The following is a 16,113-nucleotide window of genomic DNA, read 5'->3' on the forward strand; positions in this document are numbered from 1 at the left end:
TCGAAGGCAAATATATCCCTTCTTAAGTAAGGAGACCAAAACTGTACACAGTACTTCAAATGTAGTCTCACCAAGGCCCTATACAATTGCAGTAAGACTTCTTTACTCTTATACTTCAATAAAGGCAACCATGCCCTTTGCTTTCCTATTTGCTTGCTGTATTTGCATGTTAACTTTCTGTGATTGTGTACAAGGATCTGTCTGAATATCAACATTTCCCAGCCTGTCACCATTTAAAACATGTTCTTCTTTTCTATTTTACCTACCAACGTGAATAATTTCACAATTCTACACATTATATGCCATTTGCTACTTTCTTGCCCACTCATTAATCTGTGTATCTCCTGTGCAGCCTCTTCAGGTCCTGCTATCATCTGCTAGAACTGCTCACTATTCCAGGATCATCCTGGAATGCAAAGATAACCCCCGGCTTCTTTACTTTACTGCAAACAGTCTTCTTAAACCCCTCTCCCCTGTCACCTCCACCCTCACCTCACCTCCAACAATAAGGGCAAAGAGCTCATGGACTTCTTTGTTATTAAGATCAAGATCATCCAATCAGTTACCTCTGCTGCATCCCTCCCTTTCACTAGCCCACCTGGCCAAATTTCCTCTAATGCACCCCCCTGCCCTAGCCCTGAACTCGCATCTTTCTCTAGTTTCTCTCCTATCTCCCCTCATGCCCTCTCTGAGCTCATCTTGTCCATGAGACCCACCTCCTGTTCCCTCGATCCTATTCCAACTAACTCCTGGTCCCCAGGTTAGCCGATATTGTTAATGGTTCTCTCTCTTTAGGTGCTCTCCCTCTCTTCTTTAAATCTGCCGTCATCACCCCTCTCCAACCCTTGACCCCACTGTCCATGCAAACTACCATCCCGTCTCCAACCTCCCTTTCCTCTCCAAAGTCCTTGAACATGTTATTGTCTCCTAAATCTATTCCCATCTTTCCCAGAACTCAATGTTTGAATCCCTCCAATCAGGTTACTGCCCTTGCCATAGTAACAAAGCAGCTCTTATCAAAGTCAATGACATCCTATATGTGACAAAAGGAAACTTGCCCTCCTCATGCTTTTTGACCTGTCTGCAGCCTTTGACATGGTTCACACCATCCTCCACCAATGCCTCTCACCTGTCGTCCAGCTGGCTGGGACTGCTGTCACCTGGTTCTATTCTTAGCTATCTAATTGGAGCCAGAGAATCACTTGCAATGGCTTCTCTTCCTGCTCCTGCACTGTTACTTCTGGTGTCCCCCAAGGATCTACCCTTGGCCCGCTCCTATTTCTCATCTCCATGTTGCACCTGGGTGACATCATCTGGAAAACACAGTGTTTGTTTTCACATGAATGCTGACGACACTCAGCTCTAACTAACCGCCACCTCTCTGAACTCCTCCACTATTGCTAAACTATCAGACTGCTTATCCGACATCCAGAACTGGATGAGCAGAAATTTCCTCCAATTAAATATCAGAAAGACTGAAGCCACCATTTTTGGTCCCCTTTCCAAACTCTTTTCTCTAAGTACTGACTCCATCCCTCTCCCTAAAAACAGTCTGAGATTAAGCCAGTCTGTTCACATGTTGGTGTTACATTTGTCCCAGAGATAAGCTTCTGACTTTATATTTGAGCCATAACTAAGACCACCTATTTCCACTTACATAACATTGCCCGACTTCGTCCCTGTCCCAGCTCATCTGCTGCTGAAACCCTCATTCATGTCTTTGTTACTTCTAGACTTGACCAGTCCAATGCATTTCTGGCTGGTCTCCCACATTCTACCCCCCGTAACCTTGAGGTCATCCAAAACTCTGCTGCCTGTGTCTTAACGCACACCAAGTCCCATTCACCTATCATCCCTGTACTCGCTGACCTACATTAGCTCCCGGTCAAGCAACATCTTGATTTTAAAATTCGTATGCTTGTTTTCAAATGCCTCCATGGCCTCGTCCCTCTCCATCTCTGTAGCCTGCTTCAGACCCACAACCCTCCAAGATATCTCAGTTCCTCTCATTCTGGCCTCTTGAGCATCCCTGATCTTAATAGTTCCACCATTGGTGGCCACCTTCAGTTGCCTAGGATCCAAGCTCTGGAATACCCTCCCTACACCTCTCCATCTCTCTGTCTTGCTTTCCTTCTTTAAGGCACTTCTTAAAACCTACCTCTTTGACCAAACCTTTGGTCATCTGACCTAATACCTCCTTACGCGGCTCAGTATTGTATTTTCTTTTAAAGAACTCCCGTGAAGCATCTTGGAATGTTTTATAATGTTATAGGTGCTATATAAATGTAAGTTGTTGTTGTTGTCTTTATGTCCTTCTCACAACTTACCTTCCCACCTAACGTTGTATCATCTGCAAATTTGCATACATTATATGTGGTCCCCTCATCTAAGTCATTGATGTAGTTTATAAAAGCTGAGGCCCCAACAAAGGAAACTGCAAAGGGCTATTGATAAGATGACAGAATGGACTGAAAAGTGGCAGACAGAATTCAGTAACAGTAAATGTGAAGTGATGAATGTTGATTAAAAACAATGACAGTAGTAATTATACACTGAATGGAAGCAGGCTCAGTGTTGGGGAAGAGGAGAAGGATTTGGGGGTACAGGTTCACAGGACATTGGAGGCAGCATCTCAGGTTCATAAAACCATAGAGAAAAAGATAATGGAATTCTAGTTTTTAGCACAAAGGTATAGAATATAAAAGCCAGGTGGTAATTGAGTCTATGTAAAACCAGTAGTAGGCAGAGCTGCACTACTCAATCAGCCATGAATTGAGAATTTACTTGTGTCCATTGTTATTCAGTCTGTTGTTACTTGATATTTATTTTTCCATAATGATCTAATTGAATGGCAGAGCGGGCTGAATGGCCTATTCCTGTTCCCATGTTCCAATAAATCACAACTTTTCTACTGTCTATCTTCTCTTTACAACATGGTGCTAAGAGAGAGGCCATTATCTGAAACACTTATCTATCAAATTCCTCGTCATGTTATCAACAGTTAGAACATAACATTCAGCAAGATTGTTGGATTTTCTTTTTCCTGTCATCTCTATATTTCTATTATTAAATATATATCCTATAATTATTAATAAACAAATTTAATGTTAGATTAATTTACTCTTTGAAAGGTATTCAGCTAAGCCCAGAAGAATAGCAAAATGTCATATTTTTACCACTTTAGCTTTTTTCTGAATTCAACAATACTATATATCCATAATTGTCAACTGTTTACACTTTATCTCATAGTTAAGCTGAAGTAATAATAGTGTGGAGATGTTTGTGATTTTGTCATTTAAATGGCAACATTGAATTAGTGTGTATTGTATGAAATGTGCTGTACAGTGTATTTATTTTGCTTATGACAAACTGGGGTGAATACAAAGCAAAAAGTTTACACATTATGTAAATGAGTTCTGTAGGCAACATCAGGCAATGTGACTTCTGAGAGGGAAAAAGAAAGGGAAGAATGTGTGGTAGCAGTGTCTCCCAACCCCCACTTCCAGGTCATTCTAATGCATTTTCTTTTATTTCATTGAATACTGATATTCTTGAACTTTCCCCTTCTTTGATCATTCTGGATTTCTTGGTTTCTTGGATTTCTGCTGTGTGTGTTAACATGTATATATTGATTTGTCTTTAGTCATCAATGACTGCATATATTTTAGATTGACAACTTGAATTGTGATTTCATTTGGATTTTGTTTTTTTTGTGCCTGATGGTTAATTTTACAAATGGTCAGGATTAAAGTTTGCTCTTCAAGTCTGCTATTGTAATGTTAATACTGGTCAAGGTTGGAGGCATTTGCACAAAGTCCAAGTGGAAAGTGAATATTGCGTGAGAAGCGTTCACACATTTATTTATGCATCTCTCTCTCTCAAATCAGTGGAACCTCTCCTCTGGCTTGCCTTAATGCCATGCTTCATACCAATGCTCGTGTGGAAGATGGAGCTTTCTGTCGAATTCCAGGAAAGATGGGTCTTTATGCTCTTAAAGTAAGTAAATATGTAACACTCGTTGCATTTCTAATGTTTTAATATTACTAGGAAATAGGAAAAATGTTGGCTTGTATGTCTTTCTACAAAAAAGGTTAAAAACTCAGATGTATAAATGTTTCATCAGAGGCAAAATACATACTGATTTTAGTTTTGTTACCAGTAAAGAGAGTAAGTTCTATTGTGTCATATAGTGGTGAAGACTTTTTTTCTTCCAATATATTTTTATTGAATTATTAACTGAGGTAATTTTTAAAACTGTTATATGCATCATGTTGTCAGCATGTCTTCAAAATCAACTCTAAATCTGGTTACTTAACTGTTCTTGGTTAACAATTAATTAATCTTAAATTCTTTCATTATATATGGAGATATAGCATTATGATTTGTTCAGCTTTATACATTCAATCTTGAATGAGGTCAGACCCAATTGAGGACTTTCTCACTATATCAAGCAATTGTGTATCAATTAATTGATCATATTTGTGTAGCAGGAGCAGCAGTGGCAAACTTTCAAGCCCAGTGAGTCATTTTCAGAAGAAAAACTTGCATTTACATAATGTTACATCACCGCTGTCAGAAACATGTCAAAATGCTTCAGATACTGTATATTTCTTTTAAGTATAATAACTGTTGTTATATAGGCAAACACAATTAGATGTTAGGATCTTAGAATGGTTACAGTACAGAAAGAGGCGATTCAGCCGTCGTGTCCGTACCAGCTCTGTGCAAGAGCAATACAGCTTGTGCAACTCCAGCCCCCCCACCATCACCACTTTCCATGTAGCCCTGCAAATTGTTTCTCTTCAGGTGTTTATCCAATTCCTTTTTGAAAGCCAAGATTAATCTGCCTCCACCACTCTCACAGGCAGTGCATTCTAGATCCTAACTACTTGCTGCATAAAAAGGTTTTTTCTCATCTCGGCATTGATTCTATTGCCATTAATCTTAAATTGGTGTCCTCAGGTTTTCGATCCTTCCACCTATAGGAACAGTTTCTTTCTATCTGCTCTGTCTAGACACCTCATGATTTTCAGTACCTCTATCAATTCTCCCCTCAACCTTCCCTTCCCTAAGGAGAACAGCCCCAGCTTCTCCAATCTACCTACGTATCTGAAGTCCCTCATCCCTGGAACCATTTGTATAAATCTCCTGTACACCCTCTTTAAAGCCTTCACATCCTTCCTAAAGTGCAGTGCACAGAATTGTCCACAGTACTTAAGTTGAGACCGAACCAATGTTTTATAAAGGTTCATCATAACTTCCTTGCTTTTGTACTCTATGGATCTATTTAGAAAGCCCAGGATCCAGTATGCCTTTTTAACCATTTTGTCAACCTGCCCTGCCATCTTCAATGATTTGTGCACATGTGCCCCAGGTCTCTCTGTTCCTACATCTGCTTTAGAATGGCACTCTTTATTTTATATTGCCTCTCCTCATTAGTCCTACCAAAATGTATCACTTCACACTTCTCTGCATTAAATTCCATCTGCCACATGTCCACCCATTCCAACAGCCTGTCAATGTCCTCTTGAAGTCCATTACTATCCTCCTCATAGTTCACAAAACTTATAAGTTTTGTGTCATCTGCAAATTTTGAAATTGTGCCCTGCACTCCCAAGTCTAGGTCATTTATATAAAATAGATTGTGTATCATATTCTGCACAACAATAAGAGTATTGAGCAGTTAATCTGTTCCTAGTGCAGTGATTGGCTGGTACACCAGGAGAATTCCTTGCTCTTCTAGAATTGTGACATCTACTTGAACTGACAGTCAGAGTTTAACATCACAACTGAAATGCAGCGCCTCCAATAATGCAGCACTACGGAACAGCAACTTACATAGCCTTTTTAACACAGTAAATGTCCCAAGGCATGCCACTTAGGAAAAAAATGTACTACACTGGAGTGTCAGCATAATTTATTTGCTCAAGTACTGGCTTGCAGCTTGAACCGCAACTTATTGATTCAGAGGCAAGAGTGTGACCAATCGAAGCAAGCTGGCATTGTACTGCAATCAGCTCGAAACGCAAGATAGAAGCTCAAACAGTAGCTAAGCCTGAAGTCAAATACTTATTCTCCTGTGCTGTTGGGAACTGAGGGTGGTGGCCCAATAGCAGCACTCACGCTGTGCCCATCTAAATTCCCCAGTTATTACGGTGCAGGTCATTGTTATTACACTGAAAAGTTAAAAATTAAGTGGTACAAATACTGAAGATGTTGCACTGTTGAAAATGAATTTCTGGATTTAAAATAATTGTCAAATGTAATAACTTTTATCTGGAACATAGAATGTATTGTTATACCTATAATCATTGAAACAGATTCAGGAAATAGGTTGTCTCATTAATACTGAAAGATTTATATTTCCCTTCTGTAGTCTGGATATTGATGTCAGTGGCTGGAATGAAAGGTGCAAGTTATGGTTGTAAGCCGAAATTAGTAAACTTTTAGTATAGCAGTTCAGTAGAAGTGTTATTAGTCAATATATAAGGGATATATGACAAAAGTAACCCACATGCTTTGTATGCAGAGCAAGTCTCAACAAGATGTGCATCAGGGTTCAAGGTTGACAAGCTGCCTACTGCTCAAACAGAACATGATTGTTGTATTATTTTATATTAAAAATGCTTTTGTAGAAAAGATATGTATTCACTAACTTTTTTTATCTACAGAAAGATGAATTGGTAATGTCGGCAGAGGGGGTCCTTGATTTGGATGGCGAATCAGATTTAGACAGCTGTGAAATGGCTGAAACAAACAACAGTAATGGAGAGGAAAATGGAGGTATGTGGAGTTGTCAGTAATTTTGGACATGATGCAGTGCTAGTTTGCAAATTGAGAAAATAGGCATTTGACATTTGTTAGATTCAGTTTAGAAAAAATGAATAACTGACAGTAGCTTTAAGTAGTATATGAACCATACTGTTTGATACTCATGTGGACTGCATCTAGCAACATGTTCTGTGAATGTACTGTAATTGTGTTTTGTGTCATTTAGTAGAGCTTACCATTGCAGGCAGTACTCTGTTCAATAGATTTCAGAATTTTAAAGTGAATGTTTTATTCTGATGCCATCATTATTTTTCTAATCTAAATATTGAAAGATGGTTTTTACATAATTTATATGATTGTACCATTTTATGAGGTCTTCACATTTGCACTGGGTGCAGTGAATTTATTATATTAGTCTGGAGCTATTTTTCAATGTTTTGGCTCAGTTTACAGGACTAATAAAGAAAGCCCTGGGGTATATTGATTGATTATCGAACTATAAGGGCTGTGATAGTTTTTCTTTCAAAAGCAAATTTAATTTACAGTATATAGTGCTTTTAATGTAAAAAATATCCCAAGGCACTTCGCAAATAGATGTAAGGAAAACTGATGTCACATTGAAGAGTGGGATGAGGAAGAGTGAGTAAAAGCTTGGTTAAGGGATGAACCTTGAGAAGGATTTTAAAAGTGAAGATTGAGGTGGGCAAGGAAAGGATTAAAAAAATTAGAAACCTGACCTCAGCCTGCCTCCAACCTGCCCTCTTTTGCTTTTAATGGAGATGAGTCAGGGGGCGGGCATCTGCTCTTAAGTTACGGGTCGGTCAGTGAAATATTTCAAGGACGCTGCATGCCTCCGTTTTAACCAATGCTTTATTTTTAACTTCTGCAAGCCAGGTTTCCCAGGACTCGGGAAACCTAGCAGATCAAAGAGGTGAGAAGGGCCAGATCCATGAGATAAGTGCTTTTATTGCACTAACACCCCACAATGTCCAATTCCCCGACTACCTCTGAACCCTACTCCCCACTGATGTTGGCTGACCCCCCCCCACCCCCTCCCCCGCCCAATTTCCCCTGCTGCCCCCCCGTGTCTCCGCTGCAATGTCAGACATACATGTGGTCCACTCCACAGATGTTCTTGAGCCCTACAGACAGACAAACAGCCTGTTATTCTGGCTGGCTGTCGGGGTGGTAAACCTGTTGAGATAATTTGAAAAAGATCCTGCCTTTAAATTCAGCTGGTCCTGTGGGAAGCCCTTACTTCCCAGTTCCCATCTGCAAATCCTCCCCCAGCAATCTTTCCAGTGTTGAGTTATTATCAAGTTCTGTATGTTTTTACTAAGAGGAAGATTCAGGGATGAACAGAGCTGCAACACACATTGGATAAAATTTGGGTGACCTGGTACCCCAATGTATCATGCAAGTTCATTTGAGGTGGGATAGTATGAGGTAGTTGTAGAGAATGCAGTGGTATTTGGTCTTCATGTCTGCATGGAACCATAGCGACAGTGCTTTATTTAGCAAAGGTTTTGGACATGTCTTAATGATTGATGTTGTGGCAGTTCTAGACAGCAAAAAGGGCTCAAAACAAAACAAACAATCACGGGTATTGAACCCAGATTCTGAAAGAGATTAGGAAGGAACCTTGTAAGGCATTAACAACCATTGTCAGGGAGTGACTGGACACTGGGAATGTACAAGTGAATTGAAAACGTGCCACAGTAAAGACCATGAGGGATAAAATCAACAAATCGACTCAGGCAACTACATACCCAGTAGTCTCATCCCCATTCCATGTAAAAGAATTGAATTGCTTATCGGAAGTAAACTTTAGTATTTATGTAATAATAATAGACTGCAGCAGCTCAAGAACATGGATGCGAAATTGGCTGAGTGATAGGAAACAGAGTAGTGATTAACGGACGTTTTTCAGAGTGGAAGAAGGATTGTAGTGGAGTTTCCCAGGGTCAGTGTTGGGACCCTTGCTCTGCCTGATATATATCAATGACCTAGACCTTGGTGTACAGAGCAAAATTTCAAAATTTGCGGATGATACGAAACTTGGAAGCATTGTACACTGTGAGGAAGATAGCGTGGAACTTCAAAAAGACGTGGAAATTGGAATGGGCGGCCAGGTGGCAGATGAAGTTCAATGCCGAGAAGTATGAAGTGAGTCATTTTAGTAGGAAGAACATGGAGAGACAATATAAAATAAAGGATACAACTCTAAAGGGGGTGCAGGAGCAGAGGGACCTGGGTGTATATGTGCATAAGTCATTGAAGGTAGCAGGTCAGGTTGAGATAGCAGCTAATAAAGCATACATTAGCTAGGTTTTATTAATAGGGGCATAGAGTACAAAAGCAAGGAAGTTATGTTGAACTTGTATCAAGCACTGCTTCTGCCTCAGCTGAAGTATTGCGTCTGGTTCTGGGCGTCACATTTAAGGAAAGATATGAAGGCATTGGAGAGAGTGCATAAAAGATTCACAAGTAAGGTTCCAGGTATGAGGAATAAAAACAAGAAATGCTGGAACCACTCAGCAGGTCTGGCAGCATCTGTGGAAAGAGAAGCAGAGTTAACGTTTCGGGTCAGTGACCCTTCTTCTGAAACGTTAACTCTGCTTCTCTTTCCACAGATGCTGCCAGACCTGCTGAGTGGTTCCAGCATTTCTTGTTTTTATTTCAGATTTCCAGCATCCACAGTATTTTGCTTTTATCCAGGTATGAGGAACTTCATTTACAAAGAAAGATTGAAGAAATTGGGACTGTTTTCCTTGGAGAAGAAAAGGCTGAGAGGAGATTTGATAGAGGTATTCAAAATCATGAGGGGTCTGGACAGAGCAGATAGAGAAAAACTGTTCCCACTTGTGAAAGGATCAAGAACGGGAGGGCACAGTTTTAAGGTAATAGGCAAAAGAAGCAGTGGCGGCATGAAAAACTTTTTCATGCAGCGAGTATTTAGGATCTGGAATGCACTGCCAGAGAGTGCGGTGGAGGCAGGTTCAATTGAGGCATTCAAAAGGGAATTAGATAGTTACCTGAGAAGGAAGAATGTGCAAGGTTATGGGGAGAAATCAGGGGTACGGCACTGTGAATTGCTCACTCGGAGAGCCGGTGCATACACGATGGGCCAAATGGCCGCCTTCTGTGCTGTAACATTCTGTGATTCTGAGAAGAAGGCAGCTCACCACCACCTTCTCAAGGGAAATTAGGGATGAGCACCAAATGCAGGCCTTGCCAGCGATGCCCACATCCCATGAAATGAATTAAAAATAATTCAGAAGTGTAACATCGTGTGTGCTGTCCTGATGACAGAGTCTGTACAGATACAAGTGGGATAGTCTTTGCCAGGGCCCTCAAGGGCTCTCAAACCCAGAGGACAATAGCCACGACCATCTCATGTGTTAGAACTAGGGAATGAGTAGCCTGCTTCTAGCTCTGCTGAAACTACAGGATTGGACCATGTAGAAGTTATAGAGTTTTAGAGCATAGGAACAGGCCCTTCGGCCCAACGCGCCTGCGCCAACCATCAAGCACCCATCCAAAACTAATATCACTTCCCCGCACTTGGCCCCTAACCTTGTATGTTATGGCATTTCAAGTGCTCATCTAAATATTTTTTAAATGTTGTGGGCGTTCCTGCCTCTACCACCCCTTCAGGCAGTGTGTTCCAGATTCCAACCACCCTCTGGGTGAAATTTTTTTCCCACAACTCCCCTCTAAACCTCCTGCCTCTTACCTTAAATCTATGTCCCCTAGTTATTGACCTCTCCGCTAAGGGAAAAAGTTTCTTCCTATCTATCCTATCAATGTCCTTCATAATTTTGTATACCTCAATCAGGTTCCCCCTCAGCCTTCTCCGCTCCAAGGAAAACAACCCTAGCCTATCCAGTCTCTCTTCATAGCTGAAATGCTCCAGCTCAGGCAACATCCTGGTGAATCTCCTCTGTACCCTCTCCAGTGCAATCACATCCTTCCTATAGTATGGTGACCAGAACTGTACACAGTACTCCAGCTGCAGCCGAACCAGCGTTTTATACAGCTCCATCATAACCTCCCTGCTCTTATATTCTATGCCTTGGCTAATAAAGGCAAATATCCAGTATGCCTTCCTAACCACCTTATCTACCTGTGCTGCTGCCTTCAGTGATCAATGGACAAGCACCCCAAGGTCCCTCTGTACTCCCTAGGGTCCTGCCATCCATTGTTTATTCTCTTGCCTTGTTAGTCCTTCCAAAGTGCATCACCTCACACTTCTCAGGATTAAACTCCATTTGCCACAGCTCTGCCCATTTTACCAGCCTATCGATATCTCCCTGTAATCTAAGGCCTTCCTCCTCACTATTTACGACACCACCAATTTTCGTGTCGTCTGAGAACTTACTGATCATACCTCCTATATTCACATCTAAATCATTAATGTACACTACAAACAGTAAGGGTCCCAGCACCGATCCCTGCGGTACTCGACTGGTCAAAGGCCTCCATTCGCAAAAACAACCCTCTACCATCAAGCTCTGATTCCTTCCACTAAGCCAATTTTGAATCCAATTTGCCAAATTACCCTGGATCCCATGGGCTCTTACTTTCTTAACCAATCTCCCATGTGGGACCTTATCAAAAGCCTTACTGAAGTCCATGTAGACGACATCAACTGCTTTACCCATATCTACACCCCTAGTCACCTCCTCGAAAAATTCAATCAAATTTGTTCGACACAATCTCCCCCTGACAAAGTCATGCTGACTATCCCTGATCAATCCATGCCTCTCCAAGTGGAGATTAATCCTGTCTCTCAGAATTTTTTCCAATAATTTCCCTACCACTGACGTTAGACTCACCGGCCTATAATTACTTGGTTTATCCCTGCTACCCTTCTTGAATAATGGTACCACATTCGCTGTCTTCCAATCCTCTGGTACCTCTCCTATGACCAGAGAGGATCTGAAAATTTGTGTCAGAGCCCCTGCTATCGCCTCCCTTGCCTCACATAGCAGCCTGGGATACATCTCATCTGGGCCTGGGGATTTATTCGCCTTTATGCCCACTAATACAGCTAATACTTCCTCCTTTTCCATGCTAATTTGATCAAGTCTATCACAATCCACCTCCCTGATCACTACACCTACACCGTCCCTCTCCATAGTGAACACAGATGAAAAGTAATCGTTCAAAACCTCACATACATCCTCTGGCTCCACACACAGATAAGTAATAAAAAGCAAATGAGGAAAAGGTCTTGATTGCACAAAGGGAATCACTTGGGCATTTATTACTTGGGTGCTAGTTTTCCAGTTGATAAGGTGCCACACAAGAGGTTATTGCACAAAATTAGGACTCATCAGATGAGGGGCAACACATTAACATGGATTGAGGATTGGTTAATGGAGAGAAAACAGAGTAGGAATAAACAGGACATTTTTTGGTTGGCAGTTTGTAAGTAACGGGGTACCACAAGAATCAGTACTTGGGCCTCAGCTATATATGATTTATATTAATGACTTACTTGAGGGGACTGAGTGTAACATATGTAAGTTTGCTGACAATACTAAGTTAGGTGGGAAAGTAAGTGGCGGGGAGAATGCAAAGAGGCTGCAGAAGTATATAGACAATGGGTAAGAACATGGCAGATGGAAATGTGGCAAAGTGTGAAATTATCCACTTTAGTAGGAAAATAAAAAGTAGAATATTTATTGAACGGTAAAAGACTGGGAATTGTTTGCATTCAGAGGAACCTGACAGAATAACATGCATTCAGAAGGCAAATAGTTTGTCAGCTTTTGTTGCAACAGGGTTGGAGTATAAGATTAAAGAAATCTTACTACAGTTGTACTGGGCATTGGTGAAACCTGTGGTACTGAGTGCAGTTTTGGTCTCCTGACCTAAGGAAAAACATACTTGCCCGAGAGGGAGTGCAACAAAGGTTCACTAGACTGGTTCCTGGGATCAGCGGATTGTCCTATGAGGAGAGATTGAGTCGACTAGGTATATATTCCCTGGAGTTTCGAATAATGATAGATGATCTAATTGAAACATATACAATTCTTAAGGGGGCTTGACATGGGACAGGCTGAGAAAATACTTCCCCTGACTGGTGGGGTCACAGTCTCGGAATAAGGGGTCGGCCATTTAGGACTGAGAGGAGGAGACATTTCTTAACTCAGCTGGTTGTGAATCTTTGCAGTTCTCTACCCAAGAGAGCTATGGATGCTCAATCGTTGAGTATATTCAAGACAGAGGTGAATATCCTTTTGGGTACTGAGGGAATTAAGGGATGTGGGGATAATGCTGGAATGTGGAGTTGAGGTGGAAGGTCAGTCATGATTTCATTGAATGGCAGAGCAGGCTCGAAGGGCCAATTGTCTACTCCTGCTCCTATTTCTTATATTCTTATATAAAAGCAAAATACTGCAGATGCTGGAAATCTGAAATAAAAACAAGAAATGCTGGAACCACTCAGCAGGTCTGGCAGCATCTGTGAAAAGAGAAGCAGAGTTAACGTTTCGGGTCAGTGACCCTTCTTCGGAACCGACAAATATTAGAAAAGTCACAGGTTTTAAGCAAGTGAGGTGGGGGTGGGGCAAGAGATAACAAAGGAGGTCTAGATTGGACCAGGCCACATAGCTGACCAAAAGGTCACGGAGCAAAGGCAAACAATATGTTAATACTGTGTTGAAAGACAAAGCATTAGTACAGATTAGGTGTTAATACACTGAATATTGAACAGCAGCAAGTGCAAACCTGAAAAAAAAACAGTGGGTAAGCAAACTGAACAAACTAAGATGAAATGAAATAAATGCAAAAAAAAAGATGGTAAAAAATGTAAAAAAAGAATGTAAAAAAAAAAGGAAGAAAAAATAATTAAAAATGAAAGTAAAATGGGGGGCTGTCATGCTCTGAAATTATTGAACTCAATGTTCAGTCCGGCAGGCTGTAGTGTGCCTAATCGGTAAATGAGATGCTGTTCCTCGAGCTTGCGTTGATGTTCACTGGAACACTGCAGCAATCCCAGGACAGAGATGTGAGCATGAGAGCAGGGGGGAGTGTTGAAATGGCAAGCAACCGGAAGCTCAGGGTCCTGCTTGCGGACTGAGCGGAGATGTTCCGCAAAGCGGTCACCCAGTCTGCGCTTGGTCTCCCCAATGTAGAGGAGACCATACTGAGCAGCGAATACAGTATACTACATTGAAAGAAGTACAAGTAAATCGCTGCTTCACCTGAAAGGAGTGTTTGGGGCCTGGGATAGTGAGGAGTGAGGAGGTAAATGGGCAGGTATTACACCTCCTGCGATTGCAGGGGAAGGTGCCATGGGATGGGGACGAGGTGGTGGGGGTAATGGAGGAGTGGACCAGGGTGTCGCGGAGGGAACGATCACTTCGGAATGCTGACAGGGGAAGGGAGGGGAAGATGCGACTGGTAGTGGCATCATGCTGGAGGTGGCGGAAATGGCGGAGGATGATCCTTTGGATATGGAGGCTGATGGGGTGAAAAGTGAGGACAAGGGGAACCCTGTCACAGTTCTGGGAGGGAGGGGAAGGGGTGAGGGTAGAGGTGCGGGGAATGGGCCGGACACGGTTGAGGGCCCTGTCAACCACAGTGGGGGGAAATCCTCGGTTGAGGAAAAAGGTCATATCAGAAGCACCGTCATGGAAGGTTGCATCATCAGAGCAGATGCGTCGGAGACGGAGAAACTGGGAGAATGGAATGGAGTCCTTAGAGGAGGTAGGGTGTGAAGAAGTGTAGTCGAGGTAGCTGTGGGAGTCGGTGGGCTTATAATGGATATTAGTAGACAACCTATCCCCAGAGATGGAGACAGAGAAGTCGAGGAAGGGAAGGGAAGTGTCAGAGATGGACCATGTAAAGGTGAGAGAAGGGTGGAAATTGGAAGCAAAGTTGATAAAGTTTTCCAGTTCGGGGCGGGAGCAGGAAACGGCACCGATACAGTCATCAATGTACCGGAAAAAGAGTTGGGGGAGGGGGCCTGAGTAGGACTGGAACAAAGAATGCTCGACATATCCCACAAAAAGACAGCCATAACTAGGACCCATGCAGGTACCCATTGCGACACCTTTTACTTGAAGGAAGTGCGTGGAGTTGGAGGAGAAGTTGTTCAATGTGAGAACAAGTTCAGCCAGGCGGAGGAGGGTGGTGGTGGATGGGGACTGGTTGGGCCTCTGTTCCAGGAAGAAGCGGAGAGCCCTCAAGCCGTTCTGGTGAGGGATGGAGGTGTAGAGCGATTGGACGTCCATAGTGAAGAGGAGGCGGTTGGGACCAGGAAACTGGAAAATGTCAAAATGACGTAGGGCGTCAGAAGAGTCACGGATGTAGGTGGGAAGAGACTTATATTCTTATGTTTTGACTGCTGTTGTGCACCCGGTAATTGGTTACACAGTGGCTCTGGAAGAAAATTATTTTTGTGTCCTTTCAGCTTGTGATCCATTCTTGGATCAGGCAAAAAAGAGAATGGAAAAAGTTATGTTATTTAATTTATTTCACCCAATTTTTAAAGAAATCTGAATTTCCTGCATTGCAAAAACTAGCACTGTTGGAGTCAGAATTCCTCTGCAATGTGTGTACAGTGTTTAAAAATCTTTATATATGATACTTTAATTGTAGAGTAGTTCATTCAGTGTAGATATTAAACGTTCATGAAAAGGATATTTTGAATGATTCAGTGAACATCATTAACTATAGTACAGTACATTACAGTATTGCTATGTTGACTGAATAATTTAGAAAAGTTTATGCTGTTTTCAGCTACTTTTATTCTGTGATGAATCATCCCTGTATATCTCTAAATATTTGAAAAATGAATCCTTTTTTTTTCTTTGAGTAACTTTCTAATCTGCACTGACTGACCCTTTCACAGTTAGTTAATAACAATCATTGATTGAATAATCACAGCCACTCATCAGCCTCTCTAGATTTATCCTGACTATAAAGCAGACTGACGCACAGTGGACTGGAGAAGGAAAGTATTGATGCAAGTTTCCCTACTTTTGTCATTAAATCAGCATCAGCTAGACTTACCTTCTTGGAGTAAATGTTTCACCAGATAGTGCTCTTATGCCGCCAAAGTGGTGGTGTGTTGTGGACTAAGATATGTTGCCACATGCTAACATTACTAATTTTGTTTGTTATGCCATGATATATATCCTGTGATGGTAGTGGTGGTGGAATGCATGCTTGGGATGCAAAACAATAAAGTTGAACCACTAATTCTGTTCAAGATTTCTGGACAATCATACCTTAGGCATTTTGAAGTGTTGCTCCAAATGGAAACTGGCATTGGTGAGCTTAGAAACGTCAGCCAAGGTGTATTTTCAATTTTTTGATTTGACTATA

General features: G+C 41.7%; 1 protein-coding gene across 1 annotated transcript in view; it reads left to right on the forward strand.

The window, feature by feature from the left end:
* The window catches only part of LOC137369570 (putative Polycomb group protein ASXL3), a 412,154-nt gene that overhangs the window by 70,652 nt on the left and 325,389 nt on the right, over positions 1 to 16,113 (forward strand). Inside the window, exons 3-4 of the mRNA XM_068030859.1 lie at positions 3,888 to 3,996; positions 6,672 to 6,783. Of these exons, the coding sequence (XP_067886960.1) occupies positions 3,888 to 3,996; positions 6,672 to 6,783 (221 nt within the window). The remainder of the gene's footprint in view (positions 1 to 3,887; positions 3,997 to 6,671; positions 6,784 to 16,113) is intronic.

The sequence above is a fragment of the Heterodontus francisci genome, chromosome 5 (assembly GCF_036365525.1).
Source record: "Heterodontus francisci isolate sHetFra1 chromosome 5, sHetFra1.hap1, whole genome shotgun sequence".
In the NCBI taxonomy this organism is placed as follows: domain Eukaryota; kingdom Metazoa; phylum Chordata; class Chondrichthyes; order Heterodontiformes; family Heterodontidae; genus Heterodontus; species Heterodontus francisci.